At 35.7% G+C, this 16991-nt stretch overlaps 1 protein-coding gene across 1 annotated transcript; it reads right to left on the reverse strand.

The window, feature by feature from the left end:
• Positions 1–6146: 6146 nt before the first annotated feature.
• LOC140842890 (probable U3 small nucleolar RNA-associated protein 11) lies at positions 6147–15893 on the reverse strand. Its single transcript, XM_073211095.1, has 7 exons — positions 15835–15893; positions 15637–15727; positions 15441–15532; positions 15245–15337; positions 15069–15137; positions 14479–14551; positions 6147–6233 (listed from the first exon to the last, which is right to left on the reverse strand). Exons 1-7 carry the CDS (start codon positions 15888–15890, stop codon positions 6147–6149), a joined length of 561 nt encoding a protein of 186 aa, XP_073067196.1. The 5' UTR covers positions 15891–15893.
• Positions 15894–16991: the final 1098 nt, after the last annotated feature.

The following is a 16991-nucleotide window of genomic DNA, read 5'->3' on the forward strand; positions in this document are numbered from 1 at the left end:
CGCTACAAGTGCCGAATATCCAGCACTGCGGTGCTAAATGGGTAGCCCCATGGCGCCAAATTCTGCGAACAAAAACCCAAATCAACTTCGAAGCAAAACTCCATCCTATTCCCACTCAGCCTGGACCAGCATCAAACCAACCTTTCCTAGACCACGACTAACTCCTCCTGACCTGCCATGGCCGTTGTAACGCTCTCGACCAATTTCATAAAATAGCAGTGGAATTTTAAAAATTTTCTTAAAGGAAAGAAGGATTTAAATTTTCTTGACATAAATACAATCAAAAGTATATACATGATCAATAAAGTGTTGCATCAAAATACAAAATATCATTTTGTATTGATCATGTCAAAAAGCTAAAAAAATACTATCTTCCTTCCAACTCTTGTACATATGACTTCGGCCTCAATCAACGTCACGGCTCGTCACTCTTATCTGCATCACGTGAAATAACTGAAATGAGTATAAAACTCAGCAATTGGAACTCTTACATAGCAATGTACATATATCATACTCTGTAAACATGACTTTGAAATTATTAAATATCATCTAACTCTTGAAACATGGAATAACATAGTATAACATAATCATAAAGATGTTATTTCTCTTTTCTCTTGTGGATTGATATCTAAATAGTATCTCTGTCTCTGTACCTATATCCCATCGATATAAATCGATTACTCTTTCGGGATATAAGCCTATGACCGTTGATCAACTAATTGCATGCAATCTCTGACTATCTATTTATCAATCCAATAAATTATTTGAACTCTCTCTTGGGCTTTAAAACAAACACTTTGAATACTCTTCTCTTTTGCATTTCCTTTTATACAATTGAGGCATATAAAAGCCTCTAATATACAACAAGGTGTATCCATACATAACATGAATCAAATGGAAGTGAATAGCATAGTAAAACCATTGAAATACAATACATATACTTTCATGTGAGCACAAGGAATGAATTCCACTTACAACCAATGGAAAGCTTGATTCTAATCTCTTGGTACAATTCCTACAACAACGAATCATGAATTGAACCATCAACATCTCAATAATCCAACAAACATACCATAAAACCCATAAAACCAACACAATCAAACATTCCATAAATTCCCCAACACCAAAATCCAACAATAACTAAACCACAAGCTTACCTTAGCTCCTTAAACTCAAAATGATCTTGCTCCCACTTCAAAAACCCAACAAGAAGCTTGAATCAAAGTGAATAAAAGAGAGAAATAAGAACCTTAGCCTCCCCTTGAGCTGAAGAACCAAGAATAGAGGAGAAGAAATGATGGAAAATGAGCAAACACTTGTATTATATCACTTAAACTCCAAAACACGACTTTACTGTTCACGCACCGCGGGTGCGATACTCTTCTTACCGCGGGTGCGCTAGGCAGTCTGTACCACGTCCAAAAATCAGAAAACGACGATCGCGGGTGCGCTGCTCAATGGACCGCGGGTGCGGTATTGCTTCTGCCCAACCACCGCAGGTGCGGTGTCTTTTCCAGCGCGGGTGCAGCGTCCCTACTGTCCTATTACTGCAGGTGCGATAACTTCCCTGGCGCGGGTGCGGTGTACCCTGAAGCCAACAAAATACTCTGCATCTAAAAATCGAATCGCAACGTCACTTCTCCTCATAATTTGGCAACACTCTCAACAAGAAAGTTGCACATCTATGTCTTATCTAACCACTCCAATTGGCCTCATACCAATTTTCTCAACGTACCATTTATCATTAATTAAATCGTAACGATGCTACAACAAACTACACATAATCTATAATCAACAATTCTATAAACCATAGATCGCAATTCTTAACATCAAAACTATACTTAAACTTAACCAATTAGTCAATAAACACAAGTAATCTTAAACTGTACCGTTCACCAAGATTGGATATTACAATCTCCCCTCCTTAGAGGAATTTCGTCTCCGAAATTGACGTCACTACGCAAAAAGCTCGGGATACTTTTCTTTCATCTCATCCTCTGGTTCCCACGCGGCTTCTTAAATCAATTGATTCCTCCAAAGGACTTTAACAATGCCGATATCTTTGTTTCTCAACACTTTAACTTTGCGATCCAGAATCTGGACTGGAATCTATTGATACGTCAAATTCGGCGTCAAATCCAATGGTTCGTGGCGAAGAACATGGGAAGGATTCGCAATATACTTCCTGAGCATAGAGACATGAAAACATTATGAACTCTATCAAGATCTGACGGTAAGGCTAACCTGTAAGCTCGATCGTTGACTCTGTCCAATATCTCAAATGGACCAATGAATCTTGGACTCAACTTTACCTTTTTGCCAAACCACATCACAACTTTAAGAGGTGCAATCTTCAAGAACACATGATCGCCAACCTCAAACTGCAAAGGCCTTCGTATGACATCAGCATAACTCTTCTGTCTCGATTGTGCTATTTTCATCCTTTCTTGAATAACAACATCAACCGTCTGTTGGACCAAATCTAGACCCAACTTCTTTCTCTCGCCAATCTCGTCCCAATACAAGGGAGAGCTACATTTTCTGCCATAAAGCTCTTCATACGGTGCCATGCCAATCATCGCTTGATAGCTATTATTGTACGTGAACTCAACAAGAGGCAATTTGGAATCCCAGCTACCAGGATAGTCGATATTACAAGCTCTGAGCATATCCTCCAAAATCTAGATAACTCTCTCTGATTGACCGTCGCTCTGGGATGATATGCTGTACTGAATGCTAACCGTGTACCCAAGGCTCTGTGTAATCTCTTCCAAGCTCTAAAGTAAATCTAGGGTCACGATCAGACACAATCGACACATGAACACCATGAAGTCTGACAATCTCTGCTATGTACTCTTCGGCATACTGGTTCATGGAATACGTTTTCTTGACTGGGACAAAATGCGCTGACTTGGTCAAATGATCAACGATAACCCAAATAGAGTTATAGCCTTTCTACGTTCTGGTAAGACCAATCACGAAGTCCATTGTAATGTGCTCCCATTTCCATTGAGGAATCGGCAATGACTGCAATGTCTCAGCAGGTTTCTGGTGTTCAAGTTTCACCTGCTGACAAGTTAAACAATGAGAAATAAATATGGAAATATCTTTCTTCATATCTGGCCACCAATAGAGTCTTCGAAGATCTTGATACATCTTGGTACTACCTGGATGTATCGAGTATGGCGCGGTATGTGCCTCTGTCAAGATGTCTCGCCGAATATCATCACCAGTAGGAATGCATATACGGCTTCTGAATGTCATCAAACCATCTATATTCATCTCAAACTCTGAATTACCTCTCTCCTCTGCTCTGGCTCTTATCTCTGTTAACTGTGCATCAATGGCCTGATCTCTACGGATCTTGTCCGTCAATGTAGCCCGAATGATCAATGCTGAAAAACGAGCAATGGTTCCCGGTACTACCAAAGTTATCTCCTCTCGTTGCAAGTCTAACAACAATGGCTTCTGGATCATAGAACTCAAAGAAGAACTTGACTTACGGCTCAATGCATCCGCTACAACATTCGCCTTCCCAAGATGGTAACTAATCGTCACATCATAATCTTTGACAAGCTCTAACCACCGTCTCTGCCGCATATTGAGTTCTTTCTGGGAAAACAAATACCTTAAACTCTTGTGGTCCGTGAAAATTTCACACTTTTCGCCATATAAATAGTGTCTCCAGATTTTCAAGGCGAAAACCACAGCTGCCAGTTCCAGATCATGCGTAGGATAATTTTTCTCGTAGTCTTTCAACTGACGAGAAGCATAAGCTATAACCTTTCCACGTTACATCAGCACTGCACCAAGGCCCTTCTTCGACGCATCTTTATAAACAACAAAGTCTTCTGTACCACTGGGTAGTGCAAGTACATGAGCTGTCGTCAACCTATCTTTCAACACCTGGAATCTCCTTTGGCATTCATTGGACCACTCAAACTTCACAGTCTTCCTCGTCAGATTGGTCAACGACAGGGCAATTTTGGAAAAGTCTAAATTAAAACGACGATAATAATCCGCCAAACTAAGAAAACTGCGTACCTCTGATACAGTGGTAGGGATAGGCCACTTCTGAATCACCTCGATCTTTGCTGGATCAACAGCTAAACCATCCTTTGAGAAAACATGGCCTAAGAAAGAAATCTACTCCAACCAGAACTCACTTTTCTTCAACTTAGCATACAACATTTTCTCTCTCAACAATTGAAGAACAACTCTGAGGTGCTCTGCATGAAGCTCTCTGGTCTTGGAATAAATCAATATATCATCGATAAAAACAATGACAAAGCTATCCAAATATGGCTTGAACACCCAGTTCATAAGATCCATGAAGACTGAAGGAGTATTAGTCAGACCAAACGATATAACAAGAAATTCGTAATGACCATACCTGGTCCGAAACACCGTCTTAGGGATATCAGACTCCCTAACTTTCAACTGGTAATAGCCAGATCGCAGATCAATCTTCGAAAACACTATAGCCCCCTGCAGTTGGTCAAAAAGATCGTCTATCCGTGACAACATATATTTATTCTTGATTGTCACTTTATTGATTTCCTTGTAATCAATACACAGCCTCAAATACCCGTATTTCTTCTTGACGAAAAGAACCGGAGCTCCCAAAGGCGAAGAACTCGGTCGAATAAAGCCTTTATCTAATAGATCTTGCAAATGCATCTTCAATTCTTTCATTTCTGTCGGGGCCATTCTGTACGGAGCTTTGGAAATAGGAACCGTTCCTGGGACTAGATCGATCACAAACTCTACATCTCTGTCCGGTGGTAAACCCGGCACATAATCCTCGAATACATCAGGGAACTCTCTCACAACATCAATATCATCAATATTCAACTTCACAATTCTATCTGTATCAACAATCGAAGCCAAAAATTCATCACAAACTCTAAACAACAACTTCTTAGCCTCAAGACACGAAATAAAGGGAACGACCAACGAAGTACCTGCAATGGCGAGCAAACCTTCCTTATTTTCATCACCCACAAATTTCACCGTCTTGGCAACGCAATCAATCACTGCATGATAAGTTGATAGCCAATCCATGCCAAGTATAATATCAAACTCAACCATCGGAATAACAATAAAATCGGCATAAATCACTTGCTCATCAATTTGAACAAAACACCCATACATAATAGACGTCGGGCGTAACACATCCCCAGAAGGCAATACAACATTAAACTGGAGGGGAAGAACAGAAGGAACTAAACCCAAAGATCTCAAAAATAGTTCAGACATAAAAGAATGAGTAGCACCTGTATCAATCAATGTCGTAGCTACTCTGCCTGAAATTAAAATAGTGCTAGAAATCACAGAAGAATCAGGATTTATACCTTCCTTCGTCATGGTGAAGATGCGACCCTGCACATTCTCTTTACTCGATCCTCTCAGACAGTCCTTGGATATATGGCATGCAGTATCACATCTGTAACATGTATGAGTACCAAATCTGCACTCTTCCCTATGATGCCTACTGCACTTAGGACACAACGGTTTCTCTGGACCAGATGGAACTGTCGGTGCTTTAGAACTCGGCTCCATCTTGCCTTTCCCCTTGAAACTGCCCTTTTCTCTTTGGCTCGAACCTTGACCTCTTTGAGCAATAGCTTGCTGCCTCGTCTGTCTCTCTCTAGAAATATCTTTCTCATCTTGCTCGGCTAACAATGTTTTAGCCACAATCTCTTTAAATGTCACCACCTTAGACATATTGATGTCCCTCCTGATCTCTGCTCGAAGTCCTATAATAAAATGAGCACACTTGTCTTTGTCATTTGAGGCAATATAAGGGGCAAACAGACAGCCCTCTTCAAACTTCAAGATATACGCATCAACATTCATACTTCCCTGACGAAGCTCTAAAAACTCAGTCACCTTCTGTGCTCGAAGTGCATCCGGGAAATACTTGTCGTAGAAAAGATCCGTGAAATCTTGCCATTTCAATGTCGGAACATCATCACCTACCTTGGTAGCATTCCACCAAATACGTGCGGCCTTAACTAGCATGAATACTGCACAACCAACTCTGTCCTTGTCTTCATACTTGAGATGATCAAATATCGCCTCAAGTGCTTTAATCCACTCTACAGCCACCAATGGATCAGTGCTTCTTGCAAACTCAGGCGGATTCATCCTCTTAAAAGCAGTAAAGATCCCATCAGTCCCAACTGATTGAACCACTTGTTCTCTTCCTTGGCCTCTACATTGACCTGAACCTTGCAAACGAAGCAAATGTTGAATCTGTTCACTGTGAACCTTGGCTTGCTCTTTCAGTAATTTACCAAACTCGTCGACAACTCTCGATGAGGAGCTATCCTCACCCTCTGAAGCTTTTCTCTTAGGAGGCATTAAATCCTACAATATGCTCACATAATACATATCTACCAATAACAATAAATAGATGAAGAAGAAGACATACCCAGACCGTTGAAAAGTAGACGAAGTCATATGTATTGGTCCGAAGAACGTTTCTCTGATACCACTAAATGTAACGCTCTCGACCGATTTCATAAAATAGCAGCGGAATTTTAAAAATTTTCTTAAAGGAAAGAAGGATTTAAATTTTCTTGACATAAATACAATTTCAATATATACAATCAAAAGTATATACATGATCAATAAAGTGTTGCATCAAAATACAAAATATCATTTTGTATTGATCATGTCAAAAAGCTAACAAAATACTATCTTCCTTCCATCTCTTTTACATATGACTTCGGCCTCAATTAACGTCCCGGCTCGTTACTCTTATCTGCATCACATGAAATAACTGAAATGAGTATAAAACTCAGCAAGTGGAACTCTTACATAGCAATGTATAAAACTCAGCAAGTGGAACTCTTACATAGCAATGTAAATATATCATACTCTGTAAACATGACTTTGAAATCATTAAATACCATATAACTCTTGAAACATGGAATAACATAGTATAACATAATCATAAAGATGGTATTTCTCTTTTCTCTTGTGGATTGATATCTAAATAGTATCTCTGTCTCTGTACCTATATCCCATCGATATAAATCGATTACTCTGTCGGGATATAAGCCTATGGTCGTTGATCAACTAATTGCATGCAATATCTGACTATCTATTTATCAATCCAATAAAACATTTGAACTCTCTCTTGGACATTAAAACAAACACTTTGAATACTCTTCTCTTTTGCATTCCCTTTTATACAATTGAGTCATATAAAAGCCTCTAATAAATAACAATGTGTATCCATACATAACATGAATCAAATGGAAGGGAATAGCATAGTAAAATCATTGAAATACAATACATATACTTTCATGTGAGCACAAGGAATGAATTCCACTTAAACTCCAAACCACGACTTTACTGTTCACGCACCACGGGTGCGCTAGGCAGTCTGTACCACTTTCAAAAATCCGAAAACGATGACCGCGGGTGCTTTGCTCAATGGACCGCGGGTGCGGTATTGCTTCTGCCCAACCACCGCAGGTGCGGTGTATTTTCCAGTGCGGGTGCAGCGTCCCTACTGTCCTATTACTGCATGTGCGATAATTTCCCTGGCGCAGGTGCGGTGTCCCCTGAAGCCAACAAAATACTCTGCATCTAAAAATCGAATCGCAACGTCACTTCTCCTCATAATTTGGCAACACTCTCAACAAGAAAGTTGCACATCTATCTCTTATCTATCCAATCCAATTGACCTCATACCAATTGGCTCAATATACCATTTATCATTAATTAAATCGTAACGATGCTACAACAAACTACACATCATCTATAATCAACAATACTATAAACCATAGATCGCAATTCTTAACATCAAAGCTATACTTAACCTTAACCAAGTAGTCAATAAACACAAGTAATCTTAAACCGTACCGTTCACAAAGATTGGATATTACAACCGTGGTCCTCAACCCCATGTATGGGAACCTGCGTGAACCACCTGAACGCCCCAAAACCGAGCCACGAACAAGGAATTTGATCTGCCTCATACCATGACTCGTTCTAGGTCCGAATTCTTCACCTAAACCTACTTTAAACCTCCTATAAATCGTCCCCCAAACCTTGAGAACTGATAGCCCCTTCAACCGAACAAAAAACGTGAGCCGTATATCAAGAAAAATCAAGTTTTCATATCGTACAACAAAAAAACTTGAAAGCAACACTTGACCATGGATCGTGCGTAAATATTCGAAAATATATAAAATGGTGTAAAAGACGAGAAAACAAAGGTATAGGGTGTGCCTCAAAAAACAACTCAATGAAGCGAGGGACGGACGAGGAAGACCTTGGCTGCATTTTCCTTGCCAAATCGATCGAAAACCTGCCACTGGAAGAGGAGAGTTGGGGAGACCGAGTGATAGGTGAGGCTAGGGTTTTGGGAGTGAAAATGGTATTTCAAATCGTATAATAACGGCATAGGTTCAAAGTATTAAAGAGAAAGGAGCTTGTCCCAACATCATATTAAAATAGGCCCATTAAGCCCATTAACAAGTACATAAAATATTTCTTTTAAATATGTTTTTTTAAAAAATTACCCGAGCCCTCAAAAAGTCCTTTATTTTGCTAAAAGTTGACTATCATTTTAAAATATGGTTAGACGTATAAGAATATCTTAAAAATACTCATTTTCGAAAATTACATGATAAATACACCCTATATTAAATAATTAATCTTCAATAAATCATTTTTCCTCAACTGTTCTCGGTCTCCGTTCCTCGTTCGAGCATCGAATGCTACTAAAAGCCCTAATAAATGCAATGTAGTAATTAATGAAATAAAAACATATAACAATTTCATAATCATAAAAATCATGTTGTGATCATGTACTTAATACATTTAGAATAATAAGTTGGACATTTTAATAAAACATTAGGTTTGCATGCATTCAAGTTATGTCATTTGAATTTCTGGATTTTACAATAACAATGTGATATATTTTTGAGTAATAATAGTGACATCATAGGTGCAACTAGGAAAACACATTTTTCAAAGAACATGTCTTAATATGGCCAGAGACTCCTTGCATTATTGACTCATCAGCTCACATAGGATATATTCACCTATAGATGAGAGGCGAATCCCCACCTGCAATGCATTGGATCCAACGTGTTTCGAAACTACATCCAACCTCGCAACCTGATGACCTTCAATGGAGTCGGTAAACAGATCAAATCGTGTGCTAGTATGTAGAGCCTCTATGTTGTCGTGGGTCGTAGGACTAATGGTATAAACCATAACCGTGAAATATTCTACTCGATAAGTGATAACCACTTGGAAAGTCCGAGGAAAGGTTGTTCATAACATCATCAAATAATCATCCATCGGTATGAATGGATATTTCCAAGCCTTACCAATGAAATCTAGCGTTTGCATCACAGATGCTAGTCTCAAGCGACGTTTATCTTTATTTTAAGTGGTTGAATCTACTAGGAACCTATTTAGAATATATGGTACGCTTCCTAATAAGTTTCATAATCTTATGTTGTGAGACAGATCTCATGGTACCATTGTATATTCAAGTACTTTATCTATGCAGATTGTATGAGTATATAATAAAGTAAATACCACAATTAGATAAAACCTTAAAATATTACTAAAATAAAGATTTTTTTACACGAGAGTCAATAAAGCCCAAACCACAAGTTGGCTTGCTGGGCACGTACTCTAACAATCTCCCACTTGCCCTAAAGCCATATACCAATAGATTTCAAACTCATTGCTTCATGATGCTTCTCAAACAATGGTCTTAGCAGTGACTTCGTCAGTGGATCAGCCACGTTATCTGCAGAGGCGACCTTCTATTGAAATGTCTTATTTTCGTACAATCTCCCGGATTATGTGGAACTTTCTCATCATATATTTGGATCGTTGATGAGACTTCGGTTCTTTTTCTTGCACAACGACATAGGTGTTGTCACAATAGACCGAGACTGGATCAACTCCTTGAGGAATTACATCCAACTCTTGAATGAAATTCCTCATCTAAAAGACTTCCTTTCCTGTAGCTGATCCATTTATTTATTTGGCCTACATGGTTAAATCTATTGTGGCGTGTTGCTTGGAACTTTTCCAAGAGACAACACCACCATTGAAATTCAATATAAATCTAGATATTGATTTTGAATCATTAACATATTATTGGAAGCTAGAATTAGTATGTCTTCCAATTTTAATTATCTACTCCCATAAACCATGAATAAATTTGTAGTTATTTTTAAGTACTTAAGAATATCCTTTATGATTTTCCAATGCAATGGACTGGGATTTGACTGAAATCTGCTTGTAACACTCAGTGCAAAGGTAGTATCATGTCGAGTAGATATCATACCATACATTACACTGCCTATAGCTGACGCATATGTGATGCAGCTCATGGTTTCTATCTCATCGCCTGTCTTAGAACATATAGACTTAGATAGAATCACACCATGAATTTTATCTAAGCCACATCATGGCACATTGGGAGATATCCTCTCTTGAACTTCTCTTTAGAGAATCTACTCAGTACAATATCACTATAAGTGTATTGAGGGAGTTCTAGCATCTTCTTTGGTCTATCCATGTAGATTTGTATTCCTAATATATAAGATGCTTCAGCCATATCCTTCATAAAGAATTTACTAGCCAACCATACTTTAGTTGACTGCAGTATCCCTATATCATTTCCAATAATATAATATCATAAACATAAAGTACTAGGAATGTCAGTGCACTTTGAAGGATCGTTTGTTGGGCACCTTGAGATGCTTCAAACAAAATATTCTCCAAGAGATGCAATAGCTCGTGTTCTAAGAATGTTAACACCGATAAATCAAATCGAGTTTGGTTTTAAATCAAGCGGAAGAAACTCAAAGTAATCATTCGTGAAAAAAGCTGTTATATTTGAAAGCATTTTAACTTATGTAAACTAAATAACTGAAAAACATAGGGTCAGTTCTCGGATGTATCAGTTCAGTTATGGTAAGAACTGAATTGATAATACCTCGAACTGATCAAATCAGTTTGAAAACAACAGTTAATCAGTTAAGTACACAAGATATGTTTATGGATGTTCGGAGACTTCAACTGCTCCTACGCCACCTTTCAACCACCTCAGGTAGGATCCACTAGAAGACTTTGATTCATTCAACACCTTGTACAAACCCACACAGCTTAGGACTTACACTACTGCTTAATCTAAACTCCTAGTCTAGAATGAAGACAACACCTTCCAATCAACATTTTTTAACGTCTGTGTGTCAAAGACTACATACACAAGTTTAATGTCTTTCTGCAAGACTGTATTTGAGTGGTGGTGTGTGCGTGCATGAGAACTGAACAAGGAATGCACCACGAAGGCGTTCTCAGACACTAGGGAAGTAAGCTTCTAAACTAAGCTGATATGACTTAAGTATTCCTTCTGGGCTGATTGATTCTGGAAAGCTGATAAGAAAATAAGCGTGCCCTTTTTCATTTTTTCTTCACACAATCTTGTATGTTCATGTATTTGCTGATGGTCTTGAGCTTGTATTTATAGAGGCGTTGAGACCGTACATCAAGACTCATCACATGTGATCGTTGCAGCTTGATCAATACGTTCCTTGATATATGTTTCTCGACTTTTCTGACATGCCTCCAGGAATCTCTCGGCTTTAATCTTTGCTTTAACGTCCATTATTGGACCTTTGATCATACATATGCTTTTGTATATTTGTACGTAACTGGAATCTATTTAGATAAGCTTGTCTTGATATGCAACTGCTTGATTCCTAACTGATGATCCTAACTGGTAATCTGAACTGATCTTCAGTTGGGATCGTAAAATCTGTTGAACTGATTTTACTCTTTCAGTCGAGCAGGTCAGCTGAGTTTTTCATCAGTTGAACTCTTCATCAGCTGGCCGAGCTTCTGAAGGTCTTCTGTCAAACTAGCTATATCTCTCATAAATAATAAAAAAAAGAAAAAAAAAAGAAGAAAGAGAGAAATTTATTGTACAAATTAAATAAATATGTGGTCAAGAAACATAAACTTATTCTGATTCCATGATGTTGTGAAAAAAAAAATAGATCAGGAAAAAATATATAGTAAGAACAACTAGATTTTGAATCAATGATTTTTCTATCTTTTGATTAGTTTGGCTCGTTTGTCTGTCTGCATTTTGTAAACAATTTTCTGAGCATTTATCTGTATTCCAACTCCATGAGAAAAATCGTTACCATAAATTGAAACATTTATTAATCTATGAGGATATGGAGTTGAGACTCTTACTAGGAATTTCTGAAGGCCATGTACATTTAACTACCTGTAAATAAGCTTTGAATTGATCATCTCAGATTATTTCATAAATTATAATTATGATGATCTTGATATAACTTTGACAGTTTTTAAATTTAATTTAAACACTTAGATAGTTCTGATTATATTTCTATTTAAATTAATCAATATGTTTTGTATTGTTATTAACGCTTAAATTGCTAGGGACTAGCAATAAGCTGGTTGGGAGGTGTGATAAACATAAAAATTGTACATTATTTAAATGTTTTATAATATAAATTTATAGTTTTTGTTTTATTAAATGTCTAAATATTATATGTTTTATAAAAAAATGTATAAAAAATAAGTTGTTGTGTAATTATAAGTTTTTACTATTTTTACAGGTTCGATGAAACAAGAATAACCTTGACGTTGCAAATGAGATTAAGATGATTCCTGGACCTGTAGAAAGTTGATGATAATATCTACAATATTGATGACAAGCATGTGATAAAAATTCTCTCACAATTGGGATCAAATTAAGCAACAAATAAAGTTACCAAAGGAGTGGCAGTTTTACCATGCTCTAGTATTTTGAGCATATCTCTCAAATTACTTGGTCAAATAGTGTGAAAAAAATACCACAACTAGACAACTCAATTATCCATATGTTTCATTTTATGTGAAGAAGCAAATTCGAAGAAGAAGATTTTCAAAAGTGATGTGAAATATAATATAATATCTTGGAACACCAATGAAGACTAATGTGTAAAAAATAATATTTTATTTGTGGTTGTCTCCCCAAATTTGGCTATAAATAGATGTGCATTGTAATGTATTGAGATATCCCTCATTCTATGAACAAACCTTTGAGTTCATAATATTTCTCTTTATATTTTTTCTTTATTTCTTCATTTAAATACAATTAGCATGTTAATTTCATATTCAAAGTTTTACACTTTGACCAATGAATAGCTAACTTCCTAAAGTTGAGATGATAAAGTGAAACTCTTGGCATTATAATAAAATTATTAAAAGGTAAGAATCTATATTTTATATTATTTAATCATTATATTATTTATGTTATATTTATTTCTTTAAGCATTTTTATATCCTACTTATAAGTGGGAGTTTTGATTTATTGTTGCTATATGTTACACTAAATTCTTAGAACCATTTAAATGTTAGTTTGGTATTACCAACCATTTAAAGTGGATGCCTTGATTTATTATATATAGATATATTATAATATTAAATTCTTGGAACCATTTAAATTGGATTCCTTGATTTATTATATATGAATATATCATAATATTAATTTATTGGTACCATTTAAATGTTTGTTTGGTTTTACCAACTATTTAAAGTGAGAACCTTGATTTAGTGTTTACAAATATATATAGCACAATAAATACTTGACCATATTTATAAATTTTGGTATATATTATATACTTAAGATAATAATATATAACATAATATAAATATGATTATTTAATATATTGGAACCATTTTATTAAGTGAATTTCAATATTGTTCGTTAATGTTAACTTTATTAAAATATCAAGGGTGGATCCTTTAATCTCAATTACTTAAATTAAAATTTGAACAATTAAAATTTACCCATTAAAGATTCAAACAATTAAAATTAAAAAGAAACAAAAACATAAACAAAATAAAAAGACATTGTAGTGGACTTGTAATTACCTTAGCTTCCCTGTGGATATGATATCGGACTCACCGAATTATACTACTTGTGGACAACCTGTTCTTGGGAGTGCAACAATCAAAGTGACAACAGTATATATTTGTGACCAACAAATCCAAAAAAGTTTTTGAAGAGAAAACTCGAACAATAGCAGGGAATACCAAATAAGTAGAAATTGAAAACTAAATTCAATAAGAAAAATAAGATATTATGACAAGGCGCCAAATATCATCATATTCAATCAACAAGTGAGGTATTGATAACTTAAAGGGGGTAAAGTATTGGTGGTGAAGAGACAAATGAAAGAGCTGTGAGGACAGGCAGACTAAAGAAAATTATTTCTGATTGTCAAGGAAAATTTGTAGTCCACTTCGTTTTTGCAATATAGCTTATGGATTGACGGTAATGATATCATTCGGTACTCGGTAGGGATCTTAATTGTGGGGAGGCAAGTAGAAACATGTTATCAACTTGGCAATCCAATTTCGTGGGAGGTAATTGACTAAAAAAAATAGCTTTCGGTACCTCAAAATAACTTTAGGAAAGTCTTTAAAAGCTGATGGGTTCCCTTGTTCTGAAACTCTTTTGCGTACTTCTCTTGCCTCTTCCCTAGAAAGAGAATCAACAGCCAGCCAACATACTTCATGAAACACAAAAATATCTACTAAGCTCAAAATGCTATACTACTGAGCAATATTTGCCCTGCACCATTTTATGCATTAATATTTTGTGTGACCAGTACATTACCACCAAATCACTGCCTTGGATGAGAAAAAATCTTTCATTTGCAGACACACAAGTGTAAACATGGAATTCAAGTGATTCAAACAGAAGTTCCAGAGAAGACAGTCTCATTGCCCCTTGGTCATTGAACTTTTGAAATTGGCCTTCGGATAGTTTTATCTTAATTTCCGAGATTATATATTATACGTTCTTTCTAAAGCAGAAGGGAATTAAATGACTTTGAAGAAATAAATTAATTGAGCTATCAGAAGCGACCATATCTAATAATGGGAAAAGAATAAACTTTGGTGTTGACATAACTGTTATAACATGAAACTGACTACTCTAAAAAATGGGTATGAAAACTATCAAGAATCAGCAGAAAAAAGTCTTGATTACTCACCTGTTGTCGGCATAATAAACATGTTTGGATGATAACTGATTATCAAGAGAATGCAGCATACCATTAAGTCTTTCAATTTTGTGCATCCAAAAAGTTAAATTTCAGAATAAAGAACCTGCATGACAGCTATCTCGAGAATCCGAGACCCAAAAAACCAGAAACTCTAAAATAAAAACTTTTTTTCAGTTTGAAGCTTCTGCAAAATATATCCCATGTCTTGGGTCTTCATCAACATCAGCTCTTCGTTAGTGTACTTATTAGCTTGGCTCCTTTAAAAAATCCACATTCAACAGCTAATATTGAAATTACACTCAAATAAATATCCTCAAAAGAGAACAGATAACCTCATAAAAATAAAATTTTCCAGCTTACTCAGGTTTATGGACTCCGCCAACAGTTTTTGTTTTAATCATCTTGAAGTAAAATTCATCTGGGTTCCTCAATGCTGCTTTTTCCTTAAGTTTCTGTTATAAACACGCAGAAGCGACTTACCATAAAATAAGAACTCGCCAAATTTCGTTCATAAAATGCTACCAAAACCAACAAGACGCAGGGTAGTAGAAATTACCAGTAAAGTCTGCTCCTTCTGGTGATAGGCTCGTGCACGAATGACATAATCTTTATGTTTTTCGAGCAGCCCAAATTTCCTTCTCAAATGCCTGGTACACACAACAAATCATCAATTGAGTGAACCGGAAATATACGTCAAAATATTTCAAAACGGGCAATAAAAAAAATAGTGGCCCCAAAAAATAATCACACTTACAGCTGAGCGCGCTCCTTGTGAGCTTTTCTTGGAATAGCATTCCTTAAAGACGACATCTTTATGCTAGCAAAAAAAATTCACAGAACTTTAAAATAAATTTACGCACACCACTACATAAAACATAAAGGGCTAACAAAAATCTTGAGTTGAAATAATTTAACCGTGAAACAGCGAAGATTATCGGTACAGAAAAAACAACGGATTTATTTCGCATTTACTCCAAATTCAAAATAATTATTAAGCACAAAAGACTCGCCTGTGGAAAGCGGTGAAGGCTTAGGGTTTAAAGGAGACACCAATGCAGAGAATCTTGATTTGATGAAAAGTATTTTATATTGTGGCAAAAAAATTATTCTAAATTAACTAAAATTCAATCATGCAAATTGGATTCCGGATTGAGTGCAAAAACTTATGTGAGACGATGTCACGAATCGTATTTTGTGAGATGGATCTCTTATTTGGATCTTCCATGAAAATAATACTTTTTATGCTAAGAGTATTATTTTTTATTGTTAATATCGGTAGGGTTGACCCGTCTCACAGATAAAGATTCGTGAGACCGTCTCACAAGAGACCTACTCCTGATTGAGTATACAAATACACACACAACACACAAAATTATGATATCACAGAAATAAAAAAACAAAATCTTGATATTATATTAAAAAATTTAGAAATAATTTTTATATGATTTTCTTATAATTAACTAGAATAATTACTTAAATATGATAGTATTTTATTATTTCAAATTTATGAAATTGTTAGAGATGATATCATATTTTAAAAGATTAATTTGGTTTATAAACATAAAGAAATATTTATTAGCATATGATAATTATAGACAAACCACAAATTTTATAAAAATAGGCTTTGGCGATATTTTTATTAAACAAAATAAAATATTTTATCATTTGTTTGAGCTGATTTTTGTTACATAAAAATTAGATAATGTAATTAAATTTAATTACTTCAGGTCTCTTAATGTTTAATAATACTAATATCATTGTGCATGCAATTATTTGATCAGAGTTTCATTAATTTTTAGATTAAACTATGAAGATTGATATTGAAAATATTAATGATTCTTTTGTTATAGTTTGGAATTATTATCTAGATAATGAAAAGTGTAAGGCGACGGTTTTAGCGACGGTTTCGCG

This window comes from Primulina eburnea, chromosome 10 (assembly GCF_022965805.1).
Source record: "Primulina eburnea isolate SZY01 chromosome 10, ASM2296580v1, whole genome shotgun sequence".
NCBI lineage: Eukaryota > Viridiplantae > Streptophyta > Magnoliopsida > Lamiales > Gesneriaceae > Primulina > Primulina eburnea.